This window comes from Oenanthe melanoleuca, chromosome 6, assembly GCF_029582105.1.
Source record: "Oenanthe melanoleuca isolate GR-GAL-2019-014 chromosome 6, OMel1.0, whole genome shotgun sequence".
Lineage (NCBI taxonomy): Eukaryota > Metazoa > Chordata > Aves > Passeriformes > Muscicapidae > Oenanthe > Oenanthe melanoleuca.
The window spans coordinates 13,031,928-13,054,457 of NC_079340.1; the positions used below are offsets into that span (position 1 = coordinate 13,031,928).

Here is a 22,530-nt window from a genome sequence, read left to right on the forward strand (position 1 = left end):
AACTTAGATTAGAAATACTTACATGCTTACATAACCCACTTTTCTCTTGACACAAGGCAGTAATGATTCTAACCATGGGCAAGTGTTGTTTTGACTTACCTCTTATTTATTGATGCTTTATTAATTATTGTTAATTGATCTTTTTATTAATTTTCTTCTCTTAGAACTTTTCTCTCAATTCCCAGTATTTCAAGCTGCCCAAATAGGCCAGAGCAAGTAGGGCTCCTCCTCTGACTCTGGCGTGTTGCAGTGAGCCCTGTCTCTGTTTGTTTCATTTCTTTAACTGGGAAAACCATCAAGCTGACTCAAGTAATTAATAATAATTAGGAGGCCTATCACAGTCTATTTTGAAATTTTATGCCACTTGTGTTCATGTACTCATACCTAAGAGTAGCAAGTAACTAACCCCAGATCTCAGATGCAAAACTGATTATATTTGAAATGAACTCCCTGGTGGATCTTCACTTTGTCGCACTTCATAAAGCTTTTCCCGAGCCTGCTCTCTTAGATTTTCCTGCACTGTGGCATGGTGTAGCCAATGATGGTGACAGCCCCAGTTATTCTAGCAATCGTGGGTTAAAAGCTTGTCTCCAGTTCTCCTCAGGGGTTTCTGTAATAACTCTGGCATTGCCTGGAATTACAGTATCCGTGTTTAGATAGTCAAGCAAGTAAATTCCAAATTTTAGAGTTGGAGCTTGGAGTTTTAAAGCCTGAACAGCTTTAAATAGTATCATGTATTTGTAATCAGCAAGCAAGAAGGGGTAGCCCTACTGTACAGTACTTTGTAACAGACAGAGATAGAAATCCACCTTTGTGCTGTAAACACGTTTTATGTGACAAACTACATGTTGCCCTACTTTGAAAAGTGTTCCTCTACAAATGGTGCTGAGGAGTGATTCAATCATCATCTTTGGTTATGCCATGTTAGTTTTTTTCTAGTACCAGCCTTTGAATCTGCAAGTCTGCCCAGGTTTTTTTCTGCTTCATGCATCATCACCAATAAAAACACTGCCAGCAAAATGCTTCCCTACACCTTTTCAAACTCACAGTCCACAATTTATGTCTACAGTCATATCTATGCAAATTTAATGCTGTCCTTAGAGACCACACAAGTACAAATTAGTGCATAATTTGAAGATGATGGGATTTCCCAGGTTGTCTTCTAATTGATACTTGATGATGTCCCAGTCAGAAAAGAATTAATTTTTCTGCCCAAGGTCTGTTTTGTCTCTGTGACATTCCAGCAGTATCATGTAGTAAGAAGGGATTTTTGCCATACATGGCTGCATACAAATTTATGGCTGATTTATGGAGTGACATTTTTTACATACCTGCTTTCAAGACTTGGTCTGTATCTTGTAAAATCTGAGTGTTCCAGACATGTGGGCAGAGGCATGGGACAACTTAGATGCTTCACTTGAGGATTCTCTCATGTTTTCTGCTGTTTGAAGGGCCAAGACAACTCTCTTGGTCAAGTGGGATGAAAATCAATGTATTTGCTGGAGAAACTGAAAGCTCATGCATTTTTAAACTGAGGAGAAAACTTCTAATCAGAGTTCCCATTCTTCTGACATAGTGAGCATTTCTGCTGCATATTTCAATCTTAATTGCACACCACCATGCTTCTGTAATTCAGAAAAATGACGTATACTGTGGGTAAGTGAGAGGAAAATTTTGGAGGTCACCACTGTTTTAGTTTTGTTCATTAGCAAAACTTCTGTGTAAGGGTACACAGTGTATAATTTCTTGGCAATATGGTATCATCGTTCTCCAGCTACTTGATGGAGCACAACAGTGCCAAGACTGGTTCCAGAAATTGAGGTCATTTTTTCCATGTGGCTTTATGTAATCATCTTGATGTTTGAGTTGCGTGCTCAAGTGACCTAAACAATGCTGAAATTAGTGCAAAAATTTATTATTTCACTGAGACAAGAAGGTAATTCTCCATGAGACCTTTTTCCTCAATAAGTCAAATTGGCCTGAAAATTTAGTATTAGTCACAAACTTGCACTTTGATTTTGTAGCTGAGAGAAGCTCTGTAGCATCTAGTGGGCATCTAGTGCCATTGTAAAGCAGAGCAGTGTAGACCATTTGTGGATTGCTTCTCAAGGAAAGAGCAGCTTGTCCTCAAGCAGAGCTTTGACTCTTAATAGACTATGGCCCTCAACTCACAAGATCTGAGTAATATCACAAAGCCCTCCTGGGAACACTGAACACTCAACATCTTCCTTTTCAATTTGGTCTGGAAAGAAAAACCCAACTAGTGATTTGTCAACTAAGGCATAATTTTGGGTCTCTTTTCTGTAATCCTTGGCTAAACCCACAATACTTTGTAACCAGAGTCACAATCCACATGTATAGAAATTTGTACAGGACCAGAATTTAGTCCAATACAATATCTTCCCAAATGCCAAAGGATTTGCAAACAAGAACATTTTTTTTTCTGATGAGCACATTTAATGAAATATAAATAAGGGTAAAATTAATAGCTGTTATCAAACTGCTTCTTTGTGCATGAACAATATTGACAGTTGTATTTTTCCTGGTTTTTAAACTCAATATATGATTTAAGATTCTCTTTGTTTCATTTTTCCTTTGTCTTTTTGTTTTGTTTTGTTTGTTTCTTTTAGACTCGAAGTGAAGCAGCGATGACAGTTTTAAGTGGGCATGTAGTCGTTTGCATATTTGGGGATGTTAAATCTGCTTTGATTGGATTAAGAAATTTAGTGATGCCATTACGAGCCAGCAACTTTCACTACCATGAACTCAAGCACATTGTGTTTGTGGGTTCACTTGAATACCTGAGAAGGGAATGGGAGACACTGCATAACTTCCCCAAGGTTTCAATCTTGCCTGTAAGTTCAAAAGCCATATTATTGATACTTTGTTATTTAGGACACCAACTGGACAGATTCGTATTGACTTTGATCTTAGGCTTTTTTACTTTTGTCTGCTTATAGGCCTGAGGACTTAGATTTTCCCTTTACTGTGTCTATGAAAACAGAGCCCTGTGAGACCTTATTAGAAGATATTTGCTGCAGTGTTTGGTTCCTCATCATCCTCATCGGATGAATTTCAGCTGCTATCAGATGTATTAACTGTGTTGTGTATTGAACACTCACTGTAGTGCCCTGCATGGAGCTGGTTCTGATGTTGTGATTTCCCTGACAGAATGACAGTAGTTTTTTATGATATTATTTATGGTTTTATACCCACAAAACCTTTTGAAAAATTATTGTTACTCAGTCTACATAGTATTTATATATATTCCCAAAGACTTTCTGTGGACTGGCCTGCTTTATAAGGAGCACTGCCCTGGCATTTCAGTTCAGAGTCCTGTAAGGAAGTACAGCAAAACCCTGACCCTTTTTAAATCAATGAAAAGCCCCTATCGATCTTAGTAGGCACAGCCACTAAAACTGCAAAGGCTCTTTTTCTCCTATATATCATTATGATTCACTCATATGACCAAAATGTGGAATCAACAGCTCCAGGACTAACAAATTAAGCTGTCCAAGCAGGTGATCTTAGGTGACCATAGCTATAAAGGACACGTGGGAGCCCATGGTATAAGTATGAAAGAAAATGCTCAGCATGTTATATGGTAAAGTTAGTTTAAGTGTTCTTTTAAGAATGAAAAATTTCTAGTTTACTAGTTCTTAATAATTTAATTTCAGCAGTTAAAAATAAGTAAGTCAATGATGGATATAACCTTAGCTGGATAATTGGGAAAATAGCTATAGAATGAAAGGACTGTCTTTGCTTTTTGATTAATTCAGACTGTAGGTCTTTGTTACTGTAAATGCAGTTTTAGTGTTAGCCCTTGGCATTTTTCTGTAACCTGATCCAACAGATGGTGTCACAAGATTCTCTGCTGTCACAAAAATGGTGTCAATATCAGATTTGGTCAGTTAATATCCTCCTCTTTCTGCCAATTCCTTTTAATTTCAGTCACTGTGAAGGCTAAAGACTAGGGAATCAGAATTAAATTGATAATACTGTTGAACTATCAAGCAGAATAGAATTCTGCTACTGCTTCCAGTATATAATGTGTATCCATTATTATAATGTGTTTCTGAAAAGTTTTGATTCTGAATTCTGAAGAGGCCTAAAGAAATATACATTAGCTTTTCTTTCCCCAGTTTACACCAAAATTCAGAATAGCTTTAGATTAATTTTGACTTGAACAGCTTAAATAGTTAGTTGATGCAGCTTTAAAAATACAGAATTTTGTAAAGGAATTGTATCTAGCATAGTAATTTAGGGTGCTGAAGGCCACACAGACTGCATTATTACTTCTTCCATTTTTTCTCCCCAGCCTATCTGGTTCTAAATGGTTATATAAAGTTAAAGATAGCAGCAATTTTCTGATCTAATTATACTAATTTAAAAATGTACTTAAATTTCTGCGATTATGCTTGTAGGAACCTGTTAAAGGGAGGCTACGTTCATACTTCTCTGTGCTTTGGTTCACAAAGTAAAACTTGCTGCTGCTATCTGATGGAAATGTGGTTACAGCTGAATAGAAAAACATTTTTTTCTTGTTAAAAAAAAGAAGTGGAATTTAAAGTCTGTATTAAAAGAGGCCTTTAAGCTGCTAAGTACACTCTTAAAAAGTAGGCAAATGCCAATTTTAAATATCCTCAGGCAGCCTTAATTCTGTCCCTTTGCATAAAATCATTAGGAGTGAGCCTTTAATTAATTACATGATTGCATATTATTTTTCCCCACAGGAATCCTGCTTCCCTTGGTACACAGTACAGGCACAAAGGGCAGGATTAAGGTGGCTGTAGTAATAATTTTCTAACTTTGGAGCAGTTTATAATGAAATCATATCTATTTGATACATACTGTTCTTCACAAGGTTTCATGCCTCAAATTATTGAAAGTTACATGGAATAATTAAGCCTGCAAACACTGAATAAGAACTGAGCTCTTCCTTCACTGTGTGCACTTTAAATTCACTTTTGCATTGAGTACTCTCAGTGGAGTTCAAGATACTCACCATGAATGATCAGGAGATGGAAGATTAGGGTCTTGATTTTATGAAAGTCACTGTATGACATTGGGACAGTTATGTCTCCTCATCATTTGGGTATTTGGGTACCAAACCATGTGAGGCAGCAGAGTAGAACCTAGTTTCCATTAAAAAAAAAAGAGGTGTATTTCCTTGTCCTCACAGCCCCTGTGATGTAGACTTGATATTCTGTAACTACAGTTGTGGACTGTTGAATGTGAAAGGCAAGTATGATTTTAAACAAAAAAAATACCACGTTAAGTGTCATATCTTAGCTTTGTTAGCTATGAAAAAAATCCACAGGCTACCACAGCATTTCACTTTAATGATTCCATTCTCTGATTGAGGATTGTGGAACAGGGAACATTGCACAAGTTGTGCCCATTAGGATAAAGTCCTGTTTCTGTTTCAAAGGGTTTAATCACACAGCTTTGAAGCTGAGTGTGTTTTCCTTCTAGAAGCACCAAATGCGTGCTTTGAAAAGGATTAACCTTTTCTGTGTATTGCTTTAGGTAGAAAAAATAGCTTTGCCCTGATTGCATTTCAAATGTGCAGGACACGTAATGCTTTCCTGTTTAAATTGCTGTTCTTTTGCCCAAGACCATTGTGACTTGGTAGTAGATAAATAGACATTTAAAACACCCCCCTTGTTATATTCAGAGAGCCAGAGGTTGCCACATGATAGCAGCTTAAATCAAGACAATTTCAAGTCACCGATGAGATGTAGAATGCTGGCATTATTCCTGTTTCTTGTTTGTTAGTAATAGCTTGACTGAGTATTGAGACTGAACCTAAAATGCTGCCATCAGCACCAACTACCCTTTAGATTAGCACACATCTCCTATTCCCTGGCACATAGTTAGACCAGCTTAATGTCAGAGCATAAAAAAGATACTTGTTAAATAATTTCCCAAAGCTCCTTCTCAATCTTTAATTTGCTTTTCTTTTTTTTTTTTTCCCCCCCTCTCCTGCACCCCCCTTTTTTTTTTCCCTGTGCCGAAGGGTACGCCATTAAGTCGGGCTGATTTAAGGGCTGTCAACATCAACCTCTGCGACATGTGCGTTATCCTGTCAGCCAATCAGAATAATATTGATGATGCTTCGCTGCAGGACAAGGAATGCATCTTGGCGTCACTCAACATCAAATCTATGCAGTTTGATGACAGCATTGGGGTCTTGCAGGCTAATTCCCAAGGTAAGGACTGCCCTATAATACTTCTCTGCAGTGCCTACAGGGGACAGGACCTGGCAGGAAGAATATCCCTCACTCAGTAATTCAAAGAGCCCTACATCAGCTCGCCTGACAGTTAAACCTGCTGATTGGTATGATGGCTTTTAAAGGGACAGCCACGTAGTTTCTCTGCTACATCACAAAGCACATCTTCTAGAGGAAAAATGAATGAACATGAAACTGGCATTTTTTCTCATTTTAAATTTTTCCTAGATAATATATAAAAACGTCGTTTTTTCACTGTGGCTTCCTTTACAGGGTGAGTTGCTGTTATATAATCAGTGGTAACTTGCAGTAATTCTTTGGAATATCTGAAGTTTCTGTCTAACAATGTGAAACACATTTAAACTACAGAGAAAATACACGTTTGAGTAACACAAGCCAAAAAGTAAAATAAAAAGAACAAGAACTTGAAATTTTCTTTGCAGCTTTGATGCCTTCTTGCTCAAGAAGCCACTGAAAATTAACTCAAAGCTGATTTCTTCCCCTGGTTTGACACATACTCATCCCATTTAAGGACGTTGAACAAAATCTTTCAATCTTTCCTGAGAGTAGGGGACTGATTCATAGGTAGCCAAAGGCTATTTTACACCATCTGTGCCTGTGCAAAGCAGCTGCAAAGCAGTCATAAGCACCCTGGCAAAGACCATCAGTGTAAAAACAATCATCTTCCCATCCCTGAAGGGTCTTGCAGCTTATGCAGCTGAAGTCCTACCTTTGATAAACCTATTAACTGCAGCAGTAAATATTCCCTCTGGATCTAGTTCTGCTATAAATGTAGGTGGAAAGGATTGTGCTTTGGTCTGCAGTTTCCCTGTGAGCCTGATCCAGAGATAGTTTTCCCTCAAGGACTGTGAGAACTAAGATTAAGTTCAGGTTTTTCTATTTACACTCTAATCAGGAAATAGGAATTATGTGCCAAATATCAGAGGCTGCGGTGTAAATTCTTGAATACAGAAACTGGAACATAGAATATTATTTCTTAGAATCAGCAATAAAACAGTGGAATTTAATATTGAAATTAAATTGTACCAGGAAGCTAAAAGTTTGACGTTTTCTAAGTCAAATTTGACAGTTTTCTGGATAAAAAGTAGATTTAGAGAAGAAAAGGAAGAAACTGATTGTTTTCAATCCCATGAGTGTTGAAAATTTCAAAACTGTGGTCTGGAAATAACACAACAATATTTTAGAGTTCTTTCCTCATAAATTTGTGAGACTGACTTGCTCACACTCTGATAGCTTATGGGCATAATGTAGGAAACTCTGCAGAAGTGGAAGGCAGGCATGGAGGTTCCTTGTTTTGCTGGTTTAGACCTGGGATTTGAAATCTGGATCTCAAAACTAAATCTGTACTTTCACTACCAGGCCAATGGCTACTCTTTGATGAATCTCTCTCAGTCTCCTATCATACACATAATTAAAATAGTCAAGGATCTCTTCTTGAGCACGAAGAGTCTCATAGAATTTTCTATCTTTTCTCAGAAGTTAGAGACATTTCCAGCACTTGCCTGTTGTATTTTACCTCTGGGAGCACACAGGGTCAAACCATCCCTCCGTGAGGACAGAGAAACCTGTCAATATCCAGTATTGTGCACCACATGAGCACCTGTCATTTTTTACTCTCCATCCTTGGAGGTATTCAAGACCTGACTGCATAAAGCTAGAAGAAGCTGATCTGACCTCATAATTGACCCTGCTTAGAGCAGGAACTAAGACCAGAGACCCTCTGATGTCTCTTCCAGACTGAATTGTTCTGTGGCTGTCTCATACCCAGGTTGCTGGTACAGCAACAGTCCCTGTAGGTCAGGAAGTGTACACTGGCCATAGTCCAGATCCCTTTAGCCCTTTTAAATGTTGCTAAATCAGAGAAGCAGGGGAACAATAGGTGAGCACATTCTTAGAAATTTTTGACATTTCTTTAGGTGAATACTCGACTGCGTGTTAAAAAGTAAAAGGTGACTCTTTCTATAGCTGTTCAGGGGAAACAGGGCATAACATAAGGCAGGTAACCAGCAGCCTATTTTAATTTGGAGCACTGAATAAGGAGGGGGTCCTGCAATCCCAGTTGCTTCAGAAAATAATTATCTTCACAGTAAATTCTCTCTTTATGAAATCCACAACTCCTGACTTGGTTGTGTTCCTTTCAATGCAGTAAATTTTCATGAAAGACCTTGAATAAAATGATTAGACTGTCAGAAGCAGTTAGATCAGTAGATAGCACAAACTTTACTGGAAATTATATTCAATGTGACATTTTTGCCAGTGAAATGCAGCTTCAACATACGGTGGACACAACTATCATGACAATTACATAAACTGGGTGATTCAACTTTTGCTGGTCAACACAGCCTATTAGAACAAACTCACAAATTCTTACTGGCAATTAAGTACCTTTATTTACAGAGCAAGTTGTCATTTTACATTTGTGTATTGCTTGACATATTTACCCTTAAAACATTGGCTGGTGCAAACTTTCAGTATTGCCAGTCTGAGTTTTTTCTAGATCTTAATGTATGATTTTGAATTAAGACATCCTCATCAACATCATGCTTTGGATCTTTTGTGTTCTTTTATGTTGCTTCTGTTACTGGTCATCAGAAACACTGACATTAGAAAATCTGGAGGTGTGGCAGAAGGTCAGTTGACCTGTGTCAGGGTGTTGAAAAGAGGAGAAATTAAACAAAATATATGAGCAGTCTAAGAAATGTATGGGCTGAGCTGCAAGATTTCTGGTGAGGGATTTAGCAGTATGACCTTACCCTTGCTATTCTGAGTAAATAAATAATATTATATATGTATGGTTTTGTAGTCACTAAGCAGTGGAATCTCATATGAAAAACTGGTATATAATATAGGTTTACATTTCTGGAAAAAAAATACAGTCATTTAATTGATGGGTAATTGAATGTACAAAGATCTTTCTAGTTTGTATCTGTGATAATTTCATTTCAGCTTTAGGCAAAAGTCAACACAAGTACAAAAAGGGTGTCATAAAACCAGTATGCAAATTTATTTAATCATCAGATAAGCCATAACCATTGGCAAGTGTTGAAGTACAGGGCTGTATCATCTATAACTCCTTTGCTTTAAGTTGATAGAAGGGAAAAAATCCACAGGTTTCAGGATTTCATTCCCTTTTTCCTAGAGCTTCATCCTCATCACCTGCTTTAACACCAAAGTCACTCTCAGTCTTAGGCATATAGAGAGCCATCAGTAGCCAGCCCTCTGTATCCATCCAAACATGCCCATTCCAGCCAGGAACATAGCTTTGATATGGAGCCCAGGTGACATCTGAGAGGAAAGATCTTGTCAAAGGAACAGGTGGGTGGACATATGACAGCAAACTTTGCTGAAAGGGAAAGCTCTATAACAATAGGGCTAGCAAATCCATGGATTAAGTTAACTGCTGAAAAATCAGCTCTGAATTAATCTGGTTTGCATCAACAAAGGATTTTGTCATTACTAGTTCAAGTTGAACTTAAAACACATACAACCATTCTCATACAGGAAAGAAAACTGGATAGTACCTCCTTATGGTGTTAAAATATCCCCAGGTTTTTGAACTGATTAACAGTAATTATCTGGACCTTCCATAAGTAGTGAAGCAACATTTTTGTCCTCTGGCTTCCCCATCTTGGGTGGTAACTAGTCCTGCTAGAATTGCATCTTAGCCAAGCACAGTGCTCTGCGTCGACCTTCCACAGGAGAAAAATCCAACTCAAAGTTCCAAGACACAGGAAAAAAATAATAATCTGGACTAGAGCTACAAATGACCTGGCATATCCAGAGGGGATGGCAGTAAACTATCTAAGTTGTCAAATCTAAGTTCATCATCAGCTGTCTGGAAACATCCAACCAAACGCATGGATAGACAGAATTCTGTGTGGAAACAAGCTGTCTTCCTGGGAAGAAAAGCTTACTAACAGTTCTGAAAGGATTTTCTGGTCTCCGTTACATAATGTGTGTACTTCTACTCAGAAAGAACAAGAAGGTCTTTGAAACTAATCCTGTGCTGCTTGAAGTTCTCACGTTGAAAGTGTTCTCGGGGCTGTCTGTGTTGATGGTTTCAAAGCTGACTGGGCAGCTCCCTGGGCTTGCTAGAGGTCAGGGCTGCAGACTCTAATGTCCTGAAAATGAGCTTCTGGAAATCATCAGGGCAGCCCATTGCCTTTGGGAGACCTAGAACCTAGATTCCAAGGACAGGAAGGCCAAGGTGTATCCCACTGAAGCTGCAGCAAACTATTGTTTCATTAAGATACCTCAGATTTTGAAGTTAGAAATGCTGTAAAGTGGGAGCTTGGCCCACCTCTTCACAAAATTATTTATAAACTCCACCAAGTGTGTTATTTATGACAAGGAAGGCCTGTGTTTATCTTGATTTCCTCTTACAGATCTTGACTGATTGTCTTCCTAGAAAGATCTGTAAAGAGGTGTGTGTTTTTGTTGGAGAGAAGGGTCACCCCTGGGTACTGGAGATTGGTTTTTATTGTCCTTTCTGTTTCTCATTCTGTTCCCTCAAACAGAAATTGAGATAATTTCATCAAGAAGTATTTTGGAGAGCAAACCAGAGAATATTAGACCCATAGTCATAACATGTGGTCCTCAGCCATAACATTTTTCCAAAGCACCCAGGAGGACTGAGTATGTGATGGGTTCTACCCTGGCTGTTAAGTTGGGAGAATTCCAGTAATTTTCCTTTCATTTATTTTGTTGACATTTCCATCTTTTCTTCTTCAAGTATCATCTATTGACTATTCCCATTTAGTTTTTCATGTTTCTTTTATTTTTTCTTAAGAGTCCTACTTTGTGGGAATTTTACTTGGTTTTTTATCCACCAGATGAACATGGCCCAACACAAAATATTTATCTTCAGTTGTAACTAAAGCTGCTATTTGGCTTTCTTCCCAAAACCCAGAAAGACAATTATACCTAACTGTTTAGAGATTTATAAATACTGTACCAGAGTAGCCTCTGGGTAGTAACTTTAGATATCCAACTCAATAATTTTCTTTTACTGGATAGTGATTTAGAGCTTATTTTGAGTTCTATATAATAAGAGCAGTACATTTCATTAAAAAACACTTACTAAACAATAAAGAAAAGTGATCTTATAGCTCCAAGCAGGTCTAAAGTACAGAAAGGGGAGGCTGTGTAGTAACATTTTGTCCATAGACATTCTAAGACAGATCACAGTACAGCAGTGTAGATGTATTTCAGCAAAGTAACAATCGCAGCTGTTTTCTGAATGACTTCAACTTATGAGAATTTTCCCTAGGAACAGTATTTCAACACATGAGAGATCTTTTTAGGGCCTTCATTTACAGTTCTCATAATAGATCCTCCAACAAGAAAGAATGAAGAGAAAAACATGAAGATTGGATGAACTCCTGGGTAATACATTTCATACATCCTGGCAGGATTCTTCTGGGGAAAATCCTATAAAATCAAGTAAACATACTCAGAATTTTACACACCGACTTTCAAGTGTAACACATTGCACAAGGTGAAATAGCCTTGTACAAGTTTAATTTTATTTGATTCAGTTCCTTCAAAAATCAGTTATGACTTCATTGTCACCTTTTGTTGGAGCTGTCCTAAACTTTGATTGAAAGGACAGAAACAACCAGAGATTCTTAAGATTTATTTCACATTCTGATCATTAATTCTTATATCATTGCAAAGTTTTATGAACTTAACCTCCTTAGTAAAGCTTATATGTAAATGTAGAATGTTAAATGTAGATGTAATATTAAAAATAAATAAACAAATAGTGCTGGCAGAAAGTGTAAGATTTGGGGTAGTTTTAAAAGTGTCAAAGTGAGCTATAACAATAGCTTTACTCTTTTCAACACTTAGATTCCTGTCTTTTTATATCAATGTCTTTTAGACTGCAGAATGCTTGTTATACTTAAATCTAGCTCATAATTACCTAATTCACACAGATGTTTTGAAAGATATTGTCCAAGACAATATCACTCCTACTAGTCATATTTTCAAAAGTTTTTGCCTTGACATCAGAGTTGTAGGTTTGCAGGATTGATAGTTTAGTGTAGGAGTTAACACGTGATTAAGGATGTTTTTGTACTGGGTTCTGAACGTTCCTTGCATTTTTGTTAGCATCAGTTGCAAAAGCAAATAATATCCAATTAACAACATTTTCTACTTTTTTGAGTGATTATTTTTTAGCTAACTGAATTTTAAAGTATTTGTTGTAGTTTGGTTTCATTAACACTTTTCAAAACAAAGGCTGACCATCCTAAGTAATGAAGGTAATAAATGAAAAATGAGATGAGGGCCAGACATGTCCCATATCACTATTTACACACAAAAAATAGTCCAATTTTTGAAGATCAGGTCACTGTGATAAATAACTCAGTATTACATGCACATAATTTCTTATCCTGCTGAACTAGATGGACCAGCTGATAGCTGTTATTTATTTTATGGTAGCACACTGGAGCTCTAGATGGAATTAAGAGCTTGTTGTCATAGTTCTGATATATACAAGAATAAAATATGGCCTTTGGCCTGGCAAGTTTACAATCTGATGCCTTGCTTGTTCCAAAACTTATGTGCTCAATATTATACAGGTTAATAAATCTCTCTGACTTCAATGAAACTGTCCACCTGTGTAAAGTTAGATTATGTGCAGGTCTTTGCAAGATTTGGACTTAAATAAACTAAAGAGACTGGGTGGGAAAGAGGCTTTTCACTTAACCTTTTTCCTGTGCTGTAGAAACCAGCTCTGGGGTAGGACTTTGCTGGGCTTCCAGTCTTCACATAAAACTCTTGACAGGAAGGATCCCATGCAGCATCCTTCACGTTTTTTGGTACCTCTCCTTGCACCTGGACACCAATGTTGCCTGCTGGAATTACGCATGCAAAGTAGTTTCCCACCTCTCTCAAAGTTTTCCTGGAATGAGAGGAAAACTATTAAGAAAAGAGGGTTTTCAATTCTGTTGCTTATAAAACACTAAAAATGTGTTGGATGAGTGGCTGGAGAGACACATTCCTTTGACATAATTTCTCTGAATTTGAGAAATGCAGTAAGGTCCTAGCCCAAATACCCTTAAGTTTTTCAATTGCTTCTTCCTCTTCTGCTGTAAGATATCTCCTGCTTCAGCCAGTGAAAAATAAAACAGGATGAAGGAGGTAGATAATACAGTACATCAAATAGGCAATCTCACACTTAGACTATGTTTAAGCATCCCAAAACTGTTATAAATTTATGGTAACTCAATTTTATTATTATTTGTTGTTCAACATCTTGAAAGCAAACCCCCTATTATGAAGGTGTGCTATTTTGTGCATTTCTGATGCTGAGGAATAAAAAAAAAAAGCACTCTTTTTATGAGCATTAATTATACACCAGGCAAGGAAGCAATTGCCTCTATGTTATGAAATATTAAATCAAAATGCTTCCTGTTCCCAGATGTCCCAGAGATAAATACAGCAGTATTTTGAAGCCCCACTTGGAGCTGTTTTCCCTGCAAATTTATAGTTTTGTCTCCATTTTCAGAAAACCCTGTTTTATGTGAAGTATAGCACTCTTGGTAGTTTTTAAGGAGCAAGCTCCTCTGGAGTTGCCTATGTAGGCAACAACTCTTATGTAGATTGCACACAAGGGATTTGAAGTTGAAAGGCTCCTTTAAGATGACAAATGGGTTGAAAGTGTTATTGTCTTTGATTGCATGCCTTACATCATCTGTATGTAGGAATAAGAGAGCTATACTTTATCTTTAGCCATTTTATAAATATTTAAGTCCTTAGAGTTGCCTAAAGATATTAAAGCATATTTTACAGTAGTTGGAATATAAATATTATATATAGCACAAGATACCAAAGTAGTTTAATGAATTCATAATTTTCTGTTCACTTTTATTGGAATGTGTTTTATGTTCCAAAACTTCCATTTAAAGAATAAGAGACCATTCTGCTGCCTGACAAGATGTGAGCTGATATTGAATGTTATCAAGGTTCCCTTAAATAGTCATATGAGGCTGCAATTAGCAAGACGAAAGGGAACATGAGTATTAGAATGTACTGCACCAGCCTCTGTTTTAACTTCTAAAAAAAAGTGATTTTTAAGAAACCATATGTAAGTCTTTAAGAAACCATAAGATGTTTTGCATCTCCCTCTGTGTATTTTTTAAAAGTTCTTAATTGCATAAGAAGATGTGTATCTAGGTCCAATTATACTAAGGAAAAATTTTAAACTGAAAGTTTGAAGTCAATTTTCAAAAATAACCAACCATAAAAGTCTTATGACATTAACTGTGTAAAAGGTCTGTGTTTCATGGCTTTGAGGTTATAATTCTAAATCTTTCAAATTCCTATCAAATATAAAAAATTCTTTTTAATATTTCACAGTTTAACTATTTCCCAGTAGGAGTCCTTGCTGGGTAATGCTTGCTAATTACCCACAACAAAAGTAGACACACAATGCTGGTAAATTACCTGACCCTTTGCATTTTAATGAGACAACAAGGATTTCATGAAGTGATGTTGTTTCAGTGGTTAATGGTGTCAGCAATGTTGTAATTGTAGGCTGAGGCACATTAGCTGCACAACCACATGTAGGAAGGGTTTCTCTCAACAGGCCCTTTGGAGAATAGAACAGGGTATTATCATTAAGCCTATGTCATTTGCATGCTGCTAATCACTTACTTTATTATCATGTGTATCCATTGTCTTTCTTTAATTGCCCTTTAAATGAAAATTAAAAATAGTTCCAGTGCCCACGATACTTGTGATAGCATCTTGATTATGAAGATAACTTCAAGAAAATGGAACATATAGATAATATATTGCAGGAATACAAGATAGTTTGAAAGTAATGTACCACAGCAGGCAGCCTCATGAGCATAATTCTGGTGTCTTTCTTTGCTTCACTACGTATTGTTTGCTTAATAAATGGTTATTTATATTCATAAAGGTGATAGGGTATTTCCAGAGATCAGTGTCACTGGTTTTGCTTTACTGTGGATACAAAGCATCAGTATCTAGCTGACTTTACCAGTCTGATAGCATTACAGGAGAAAGCTACATTTTTGTTCTTTCCAGTTAAATCCTAGTCTGTGATCTCCAAAGCAGAAAAGCAGAATCTATCACCTGCTAGTGGTTTGCAGAACTTTGACAACTTTAGATAAAAAGTATAAAATTCTTGGCATTCTCTTTTCAAGAAAGGTTTGTTAATTTAAGATGGCCTTAATTACTAGCAACAAAAGTCCATATTGCAACTTGAATATTTATTCTTAGAATCCTATAAAATAATAAATAGACTAAAGATTCTCAGAAATATTCAAAATGCCTAATTGAAATATTTTTCCACTGATATTGGTACTAATGAAATTAAAACAAGGAAGAGAACATTTTATTTTTTGTCAACACATTTAACTCTCTATTAAGCAATAAAGGATGGAAAATTAACATGTTAAGTGTTTGTAGAGATTAAAGTAGTTTTTAGATGCATGGATGATAATAAGTAGTTAATACCGAAAACCAAAAAAACCACAACAAAAAAAACAAACAAACAAAACCCCACAAAAAACTGCTGGAACTTTTTAGGATGTCTGTACTGTGACTGGATACTATAGTATACATTTTATGATTGCCATTTAATTTTCACTACTTAAAAGAATACCACATTACATTTTACTGTTATCACTCTCTTTAGCAGCTTGTTTGCTAGTGTAATGGGTTTTGGATACCATATAAATTAAATAAATAAGGAGCTGGTATAGAGACACTTCTGCTGATACTTCTTTAAATATAAAAAGACATTTGAGCTGTCAGAGGTAAGAAAAACTCTTATAGATTTTAGAAAAAACTCTGATAAAATAATGAGTCGTTCTGTCATGATAAGGAATTCATTTTCTTTTTAAGATTAATGTTTGTAGGAGGGGAAAGACAGCGAGCCAAAACAGTGCAGACTTAGCAAAGGAATTTTTGTTTTAAGAGCAGACTTTACCTCATTGGTTTTCTGAATACCTTTTCTTTTTTCTTGATATATTTGAGAAAAATACCTCTTTATTTACAGTGCTGACTATATGCTTTGGATATGGCCACCTGAGGTATAAGTTGCTCTCTGAATTCTTGATTCTGACTGAAGCAGGGGTTCCCACACTTTACAGGTTGGGTGAACCTAGTGATACCAGTGATATCACTGCTGATCTTCAGGCAGTTTTGCTGACACAACCCTAGGTATTATCAGTAGCTAAGATATTGATACTGGTACATTATTCAAGAATACTCAATTAGAGAGCTACTTCAGGTTCCTCCTGATTCCACAACTGTGCAGTTTGTATTTGGGGTTTTTAAATGGTGGGGGGGGGAAAAAAAAAAGAGTAGAAAGAAAAGATTGTGAGATTTATTGTGTTTTCTAAGAGAAAGTTGGTTGAGTTAGAGTTAATACAGACTTGTATAAAAATCAACCTGATACTCATTTTCACACATGATATGTGCAAAGATGTCTTTAACAGACATCCTGCTCTGAATTTGTGTGCTACAAAAGGTAGTATTTGAATGACAAAAAGCATGACTGTTTTGAGTTTTTTTCTTTATTTATGATGTTCAGTTTGGAGTCCTGTTAAAAAGTTTTGGCTTGCAGAAAACCTTTGCACACTGAAAGCTGAATTAAATTCCATGTTAAAGCCTCTTTTAAAGAAAATATATTCACACATGAATTCACACAGGATCCATGTTCCTTCACTATGAGTATTTAATAAAGCCCTGAAATTTTTATAATACTTCTATTTTTTTTTTTAATCACCTGCCTACTGGCACTTGACTATGTGCTATGTAAGACAACCTGTCCACTAAAAGCTTCTCTAGGATTTGGTAAAATCTGGCAGAACATGTGCATAATGTGCTCTCTAGTCATGAGGCTTTGAGGAATTGCTTTTTACAATATAGAGTAATATAGGAGAGGAGCTTTTGTATACTTGCAAATAGATTAGACTGCAGGAAATATGCAGGAGGGCTATGAAGCATACCTGCCAGAGAAATTAGAGGTGGTCTTGATCTGAATCCAACCTGTCTCAAAGCTCAGCTCTGGGAATTTAGTTCAGATTTCTTTGATAAAATGGGGCTTTAGCCTTCACAGTTCAATCTCTGATCCCCAAGACAGCCTTGAATGTGGGATTTTAGTTTTGACCCAACCTGTAGAGAAATTAATGACATTTAACCATAGGTTTCCAGCTCAGTTCCAGCTTGAGTAATTTGCAAGTCTGCTGGCACTATTTAGCCCACACAGACCATGAAGTCGACCGTAAGTAGGTCCAAGTTGATGGAAAAACAATATTGCTAGAACAGAGTGACAGATGTTGATTATCATAAAATGTCTGTTTAAGCATTTTGTATGTATCCATTTCCTCACTGCAAACACCTGAATTTTTGTGTAGAAGTTACAAAGTAATTGTACTTAAAGATGTGGACTCGTCTGCTAAAGAAATTGTCAGAATACATATTCCAAGAAATGACTGCTGTCGTTATTGCTGCTGCTGCTCAGGGGAGCTATTCAGATGCCTCATTTATTGGAGCTTAATAGATTAAAAGTCCAAATTGAGTCTCATGATATAAACCTAATCAAATTCTAATCTGCATAATTTTCCCATAAGCAGCAATGGGAAATTTGTGTAATTTATGTTTCAGTAGTTGCCAATCAGATGTTGGACAACACTTACTTTCCTTTTTCAAATATTTTAATTGATTACTTGCTATGATATCTGGCTTTGCTCTTCCTTTTGTGCTAAGGAAAAAATTGCCTTTTTTAATATAATGACATAATGTAGAAGTTCATCTAACATGCAGATATATCATTTTTAGTGGTGAGTTTTCCATTTTGTTTCTAGTTATTGAATACCTGTCTCTCTAAACTAGGTAATATAACTTAATTTATTTGATAATTTTTATTCAGCATATTTATTTTTGCCTGAGGTCTAAATATGCAGGGTTGATTAATGATTAAACTGAAAGGAATTTGGCATTGTTACATACTAAATCATTTTAGCTGCAAACCAGTTAGATGCTACCAGCTTTGTGCCCTAGAAGCACCTAGTGTAGAAAACTTATACATGGCAAATGGAGAGAAGGAACAATAAAAAAATAAAATTTGTAAAGAAAGTAGCTAAAAAAAGGGAAAATTAATTTTGTTTACTGTATAGAGAAATAGAGTTTCCATGCAGGCAACTTGAGGAAAGTGTTACTAGTAACTAAGTATTATCTTACTTAAAGTGAGAAAAATAGCAAGGAATGAACATTAAGGCTGTGCTCTGCAAAGCATTAGTAAAGAAAGTCCATTTGTTTTGGTAGTTTTGGGTTGTGTAAGCCTGTGGTGAATCTTGGCAGAGTTAGGGTTTGGGTAATTACCACATAATATTTTGTGAAGGGAAAAAATTCTTACAAAGTCAACAACAAAAAACCTAGGCAGTTTCAGGTGGACTTCATTTTTTGGTGGTAAAACTCAAAATGGAACTTAAACTGGGAAAAGATTTATATAAGTACCTATGAACAAACTCCTCTAAGTTATACATGATTCTGCTCTGGGCTTAAAATATTATGCTTTTCTAATATATTATTCTGTTCACAATTGAAATGGAATCAATGTGGTGTGATTCAATGCTAGACCTCAAGATGATGAAACTCCAATCCTTCTCTTGATCTTTGTTTTTACAGATTAATCCTGCCTTGTTAGAGCAGCCCAAGAACCAGCAGACCTATAAATCATTTACACTTTCAGCACATGGGGCCACTAACTCACCCAGGGATGGATCTTACACATTGGGGAGCAGAAACTAGCACTGATCCCACTGCCCTGTGCTTCCAGTCGAGCTTTGGTCTGGACATTTTTGCTGCAGGTTTCTGTAATTCAGCAGAAAGTGAATGAAGGGATGTTAGAGAAGAGCACTTTCTTGTCAGGAAGGTGGCAGCTGGGTCTTTGTGACATTGTCTCTCAGAGTTCAAAGCTCCAGGTGTTGTTCCAGTACCCAAGCATTGGAGGGTTGCTAGAGTTGAGGAGGACATCTTTCTTCAGCCTCCACTTTGGCCTATGTTTGGTCCTGGAGCATCTTTGGAGATGCTGTTTCTTTCTGAGAGAGCTGGGAGCTTATGTAGTCACATCTGGTCTCCCACATTTCTCTTCTTTTCCAGATCTTTAGTGATAATCTCCAAGATATTATTAGATCTTCAGCACAAATCACAGTAAAAGTCAGAACTGAAGCCAGAATTTAGGATTTCCAGGTTCTCAGGCCAAACTACAGCTCTCTGTCTCAGACCCCATGGGACACTGAAGCTAGAATTGTTTCTAAATTGAATGGCTGTAACAGATTCCCATGAATGTCAGCAGCTCTTTAGCTGCATGACTGCTGCTGAACTTTCCAGGTATACCCAAGGGCTCTACTTCAGAGAATAACAGGTATAGTCTATCATTCAATTGAATTCACAGGAATATTAATGACATTGTCAGCAAACAGTAGCAAAGGGATACAACTGGGAGGTCCTTCTTGAGAATTATTTCTTTTTGGCTGGCTCTACTTAATGAAAATACTTGTCCTGTATTTCTGCATGATGACTTATGGGGGGTGTGTTTGGCAGTTCACCACTTGTGTGTTATTCATATATGCTCAAAATATTATTGTTGTCTCATATTCCTTAGGTGAACCAGAGGTAGCTGAATGTGTATATGCTTTTTAAATTATATTTGAGGAGTTTGGTGCATATATCACCCAGTGAATGCAATGGCATCTTTCCCTAAAATAGCATTATTTAAAGGGCACTATCAATTTACAAGGTGCTTTAATAGCAAGGCCACAACCTTTAGGTCTGTCAAGTGGGTTTTTAGTTTGGGATAGTGCCTTCTGCATGCACAGAGTTCCAGTTTGGTAAAATGTCTTTGAAAATATCTTTGAAAAGGAAGAGAGGCAAAGAAGAAGGGGACAGAAAAAAGGAGGAAGAGAATCATAAAGGATCCATTATGGTCCTTAAGAACAGAAGATATCTTATAAATGTAGCATAAAAATCCATTTTTGAGAATATGCCCACCTGGGTCATGGTGGAGTCAGTGGGACAGAATGGAGCACATCCACAAGACAAATCTCCTTCTACACTAAACCCCAGTGAACCTTTATTGGTCCCCTCAGTAAACTTTAAGAATATATTTACTGCTATGAAGAGCAAACTTTCCTGCATTCTGTGAGACATTACTCAGTCAAGTGACCTGCAAAGAAACAAAAATTAGTGGTTTATTGCCAGCACAATCAGCAGATCTTCTGGCTGTCAGGCCAGTTGCTCACACATAAGCAGAGGAAAACTGGTGTTGCTTTCAGTGGAAAGAAGGCAGGTTTAGCCATGCCTGCATTCCTTGATTTTGAACCTCTTTTCAGTGCCACTGTGGGTCTCAGAACACTTACCTGTTAGTGCTGAGACAGTCAGTGCCCCCCTGGGAGCACCACAGCTCAGCCTGGCTCAGGCACAGAGCTCCCGAGCCAGGGCTGCTCATCCCTTTGGAGGTGGTGGTTTGGAAGGGACAGTGAGCTTGTGTAGCCACCTGGCCACGCTGAGCTCAGAGCAGGGGAGCAACTGCATCCCCTGGCTAAAAGAGCTTGTCTCCTCTTAGGGAGGAAGTTCCCCCTGTGTTCTCTTTCCACAAAGATGAGAACATCTTTAAGACTTAGATTTTTGCCTCTGATGCAACTGATTGTTTTTCACCTACTTCTGTGAGCAATAGTGTCTTAGAGGGAGCTGGGAAATGATCTTTGCTCAGAATCAAGACATTGAACAATCATCAGCTTTCTGCAGAGAAGTGCAGGAGGCTCATACTCCTTCAGGGCAGGAGTTAGGACATGGGAGTCCCTGCCTCTCAGGGAGGGAGGCTGCTGCCAGGAGAGAAGCAGTGACTGCTGACTGCCAGGCCTCCCTGATGTGGAGCATGTCAGGAGCCCAAAACCTCTGTTCCTCCCAGAGCCATGACATTCTTAATCCACTGCTTGGCAGCAAGTTGTTTCAGAGACACACAGGGTGGGCTGCCTCCTGTTGAAGCTTCCTCATTTTGGTAAAGGAGACCTTACTTGCTGTCTCCAGCTACCTGAAAGGAGATTGTAGTGAGCTGGGTGTCCCAGGGCTCTTCTCCATGGTAGTAGGTGAAAGGAGAAAAGGAAATGTCTCAAGGTGTGCCAGGGGAGGTTTGGATTGGATATTTGCAAAAATTTCTTCACCCTGAGGGTCCTCAAGCCTTGGAACAGGCTGCCCAGGGAAGTGTTGCAGTCACCAGCACCCTGGAGGTATTTAGGAGACATTTAGATGTGACACTTAGTGACATGGTTAGGTGGTGGACTTGGTAGTGCTGGGTTAGTGGCTGCCCTTGATGATTTTAAAGGTCACTTTGAACCTAAATGATTCTATAGCTCTGTTGTAGTGATTATCACTATAGCCAGTGGTGGTGGGTTGACTGTGACTGACAACTAAGTCCAACAGTGAGAAAAAAGCTCATGGCCTGAGGTAAATCCAGTTTAATAAGTGAGGAAAACAAAAACAAGCCACAAAACACCAAAATTCAAGTGATACAAAGTCAACCACTCACCCAGTACAGCAGTTTAGTACTGGATTCAGTGACTGCTGGAACTGATATTATTTTGCTTTACCCCTAATTGTTGGCAAAGAGAATTCCCTTCTCTAGAAGTGCCCCCGTTGTCACTGCATTTCCTTCCACAGGCACTGTGCTCAGGCTTGCACAGGCACATGAGTTTTACTGTAGAGGTTGCTCCTGTTAATCAATTGTAGCCAGAGCTCCCTCAGTTGTTTGTAGAACAAGGAGATGCTGTGTTTGTAAGATCACAACTATCACCCCTGTTTTATGATTTTTATGAGCATTAATGGAACAAGGTTTGGGGACTGAAGGAGAAAATGGAATATGAAAAGGAAAATGAAAAGAGGCTGTGAGGAGAGCATGTCATTTCTAAATGAATGCTCTGTGCAGAGGAATTGAATCTTTTCACAGCTGAAAATGGATCTTAAATCTGATGCCTTAGCTTGTTTCAGCTCTGTAATGAAATAGAGTTTTCCTAATACCCTGTGACCTGAATTTCTCCCTGCTTTATGGGTGCTATTCCTTGACGTACAAACCTGTATTTTCTCAAGTCAGCATTTGATGATGGATGTCAAAATACAGGTCATGTATTATGCATATAGCATTACCGATTTAAGGTGTTTACTTGTCAAGTTGAAGAAATTCAAAAATGTCACATTCACTGAATCTGCACAGCTGTCACTTGTAGTTTTTCATGCC

General features: G+C 37.5%; 1 protein-coding gene across 10 annotated transcripts in view; it reads left to right on the forward strand.

The window, feature by feature from the left end:
* Nucleotides 1–22,530, forward strand: part of KCNMA1 (potassium calcium-activated channel subfamily M alpha 1) — a 428,570-nt gene that overhangs the window by 376,334 nt on the left and 29,706 nt on the right. For all 10 annotated transcript variants that reach the window (XM_056494724.1, XM_056494734.1, XM_056494725.1 and 7 more), the window contains 2 exons: nucleotides 2,631–2,855; nucleotides 6,020–6,212. In XM_056494724.1, the coding sequence (XP_056350699.1) occupies nucleotides 2,631–2,855; nucleotides 6,020–6,212 (418 nt within the window). The remainder of the gene's footprint in view (nucleotides 1–2,630; nucleotides 2,856–6,019; nucleotides 6,213–22,530) is intronic.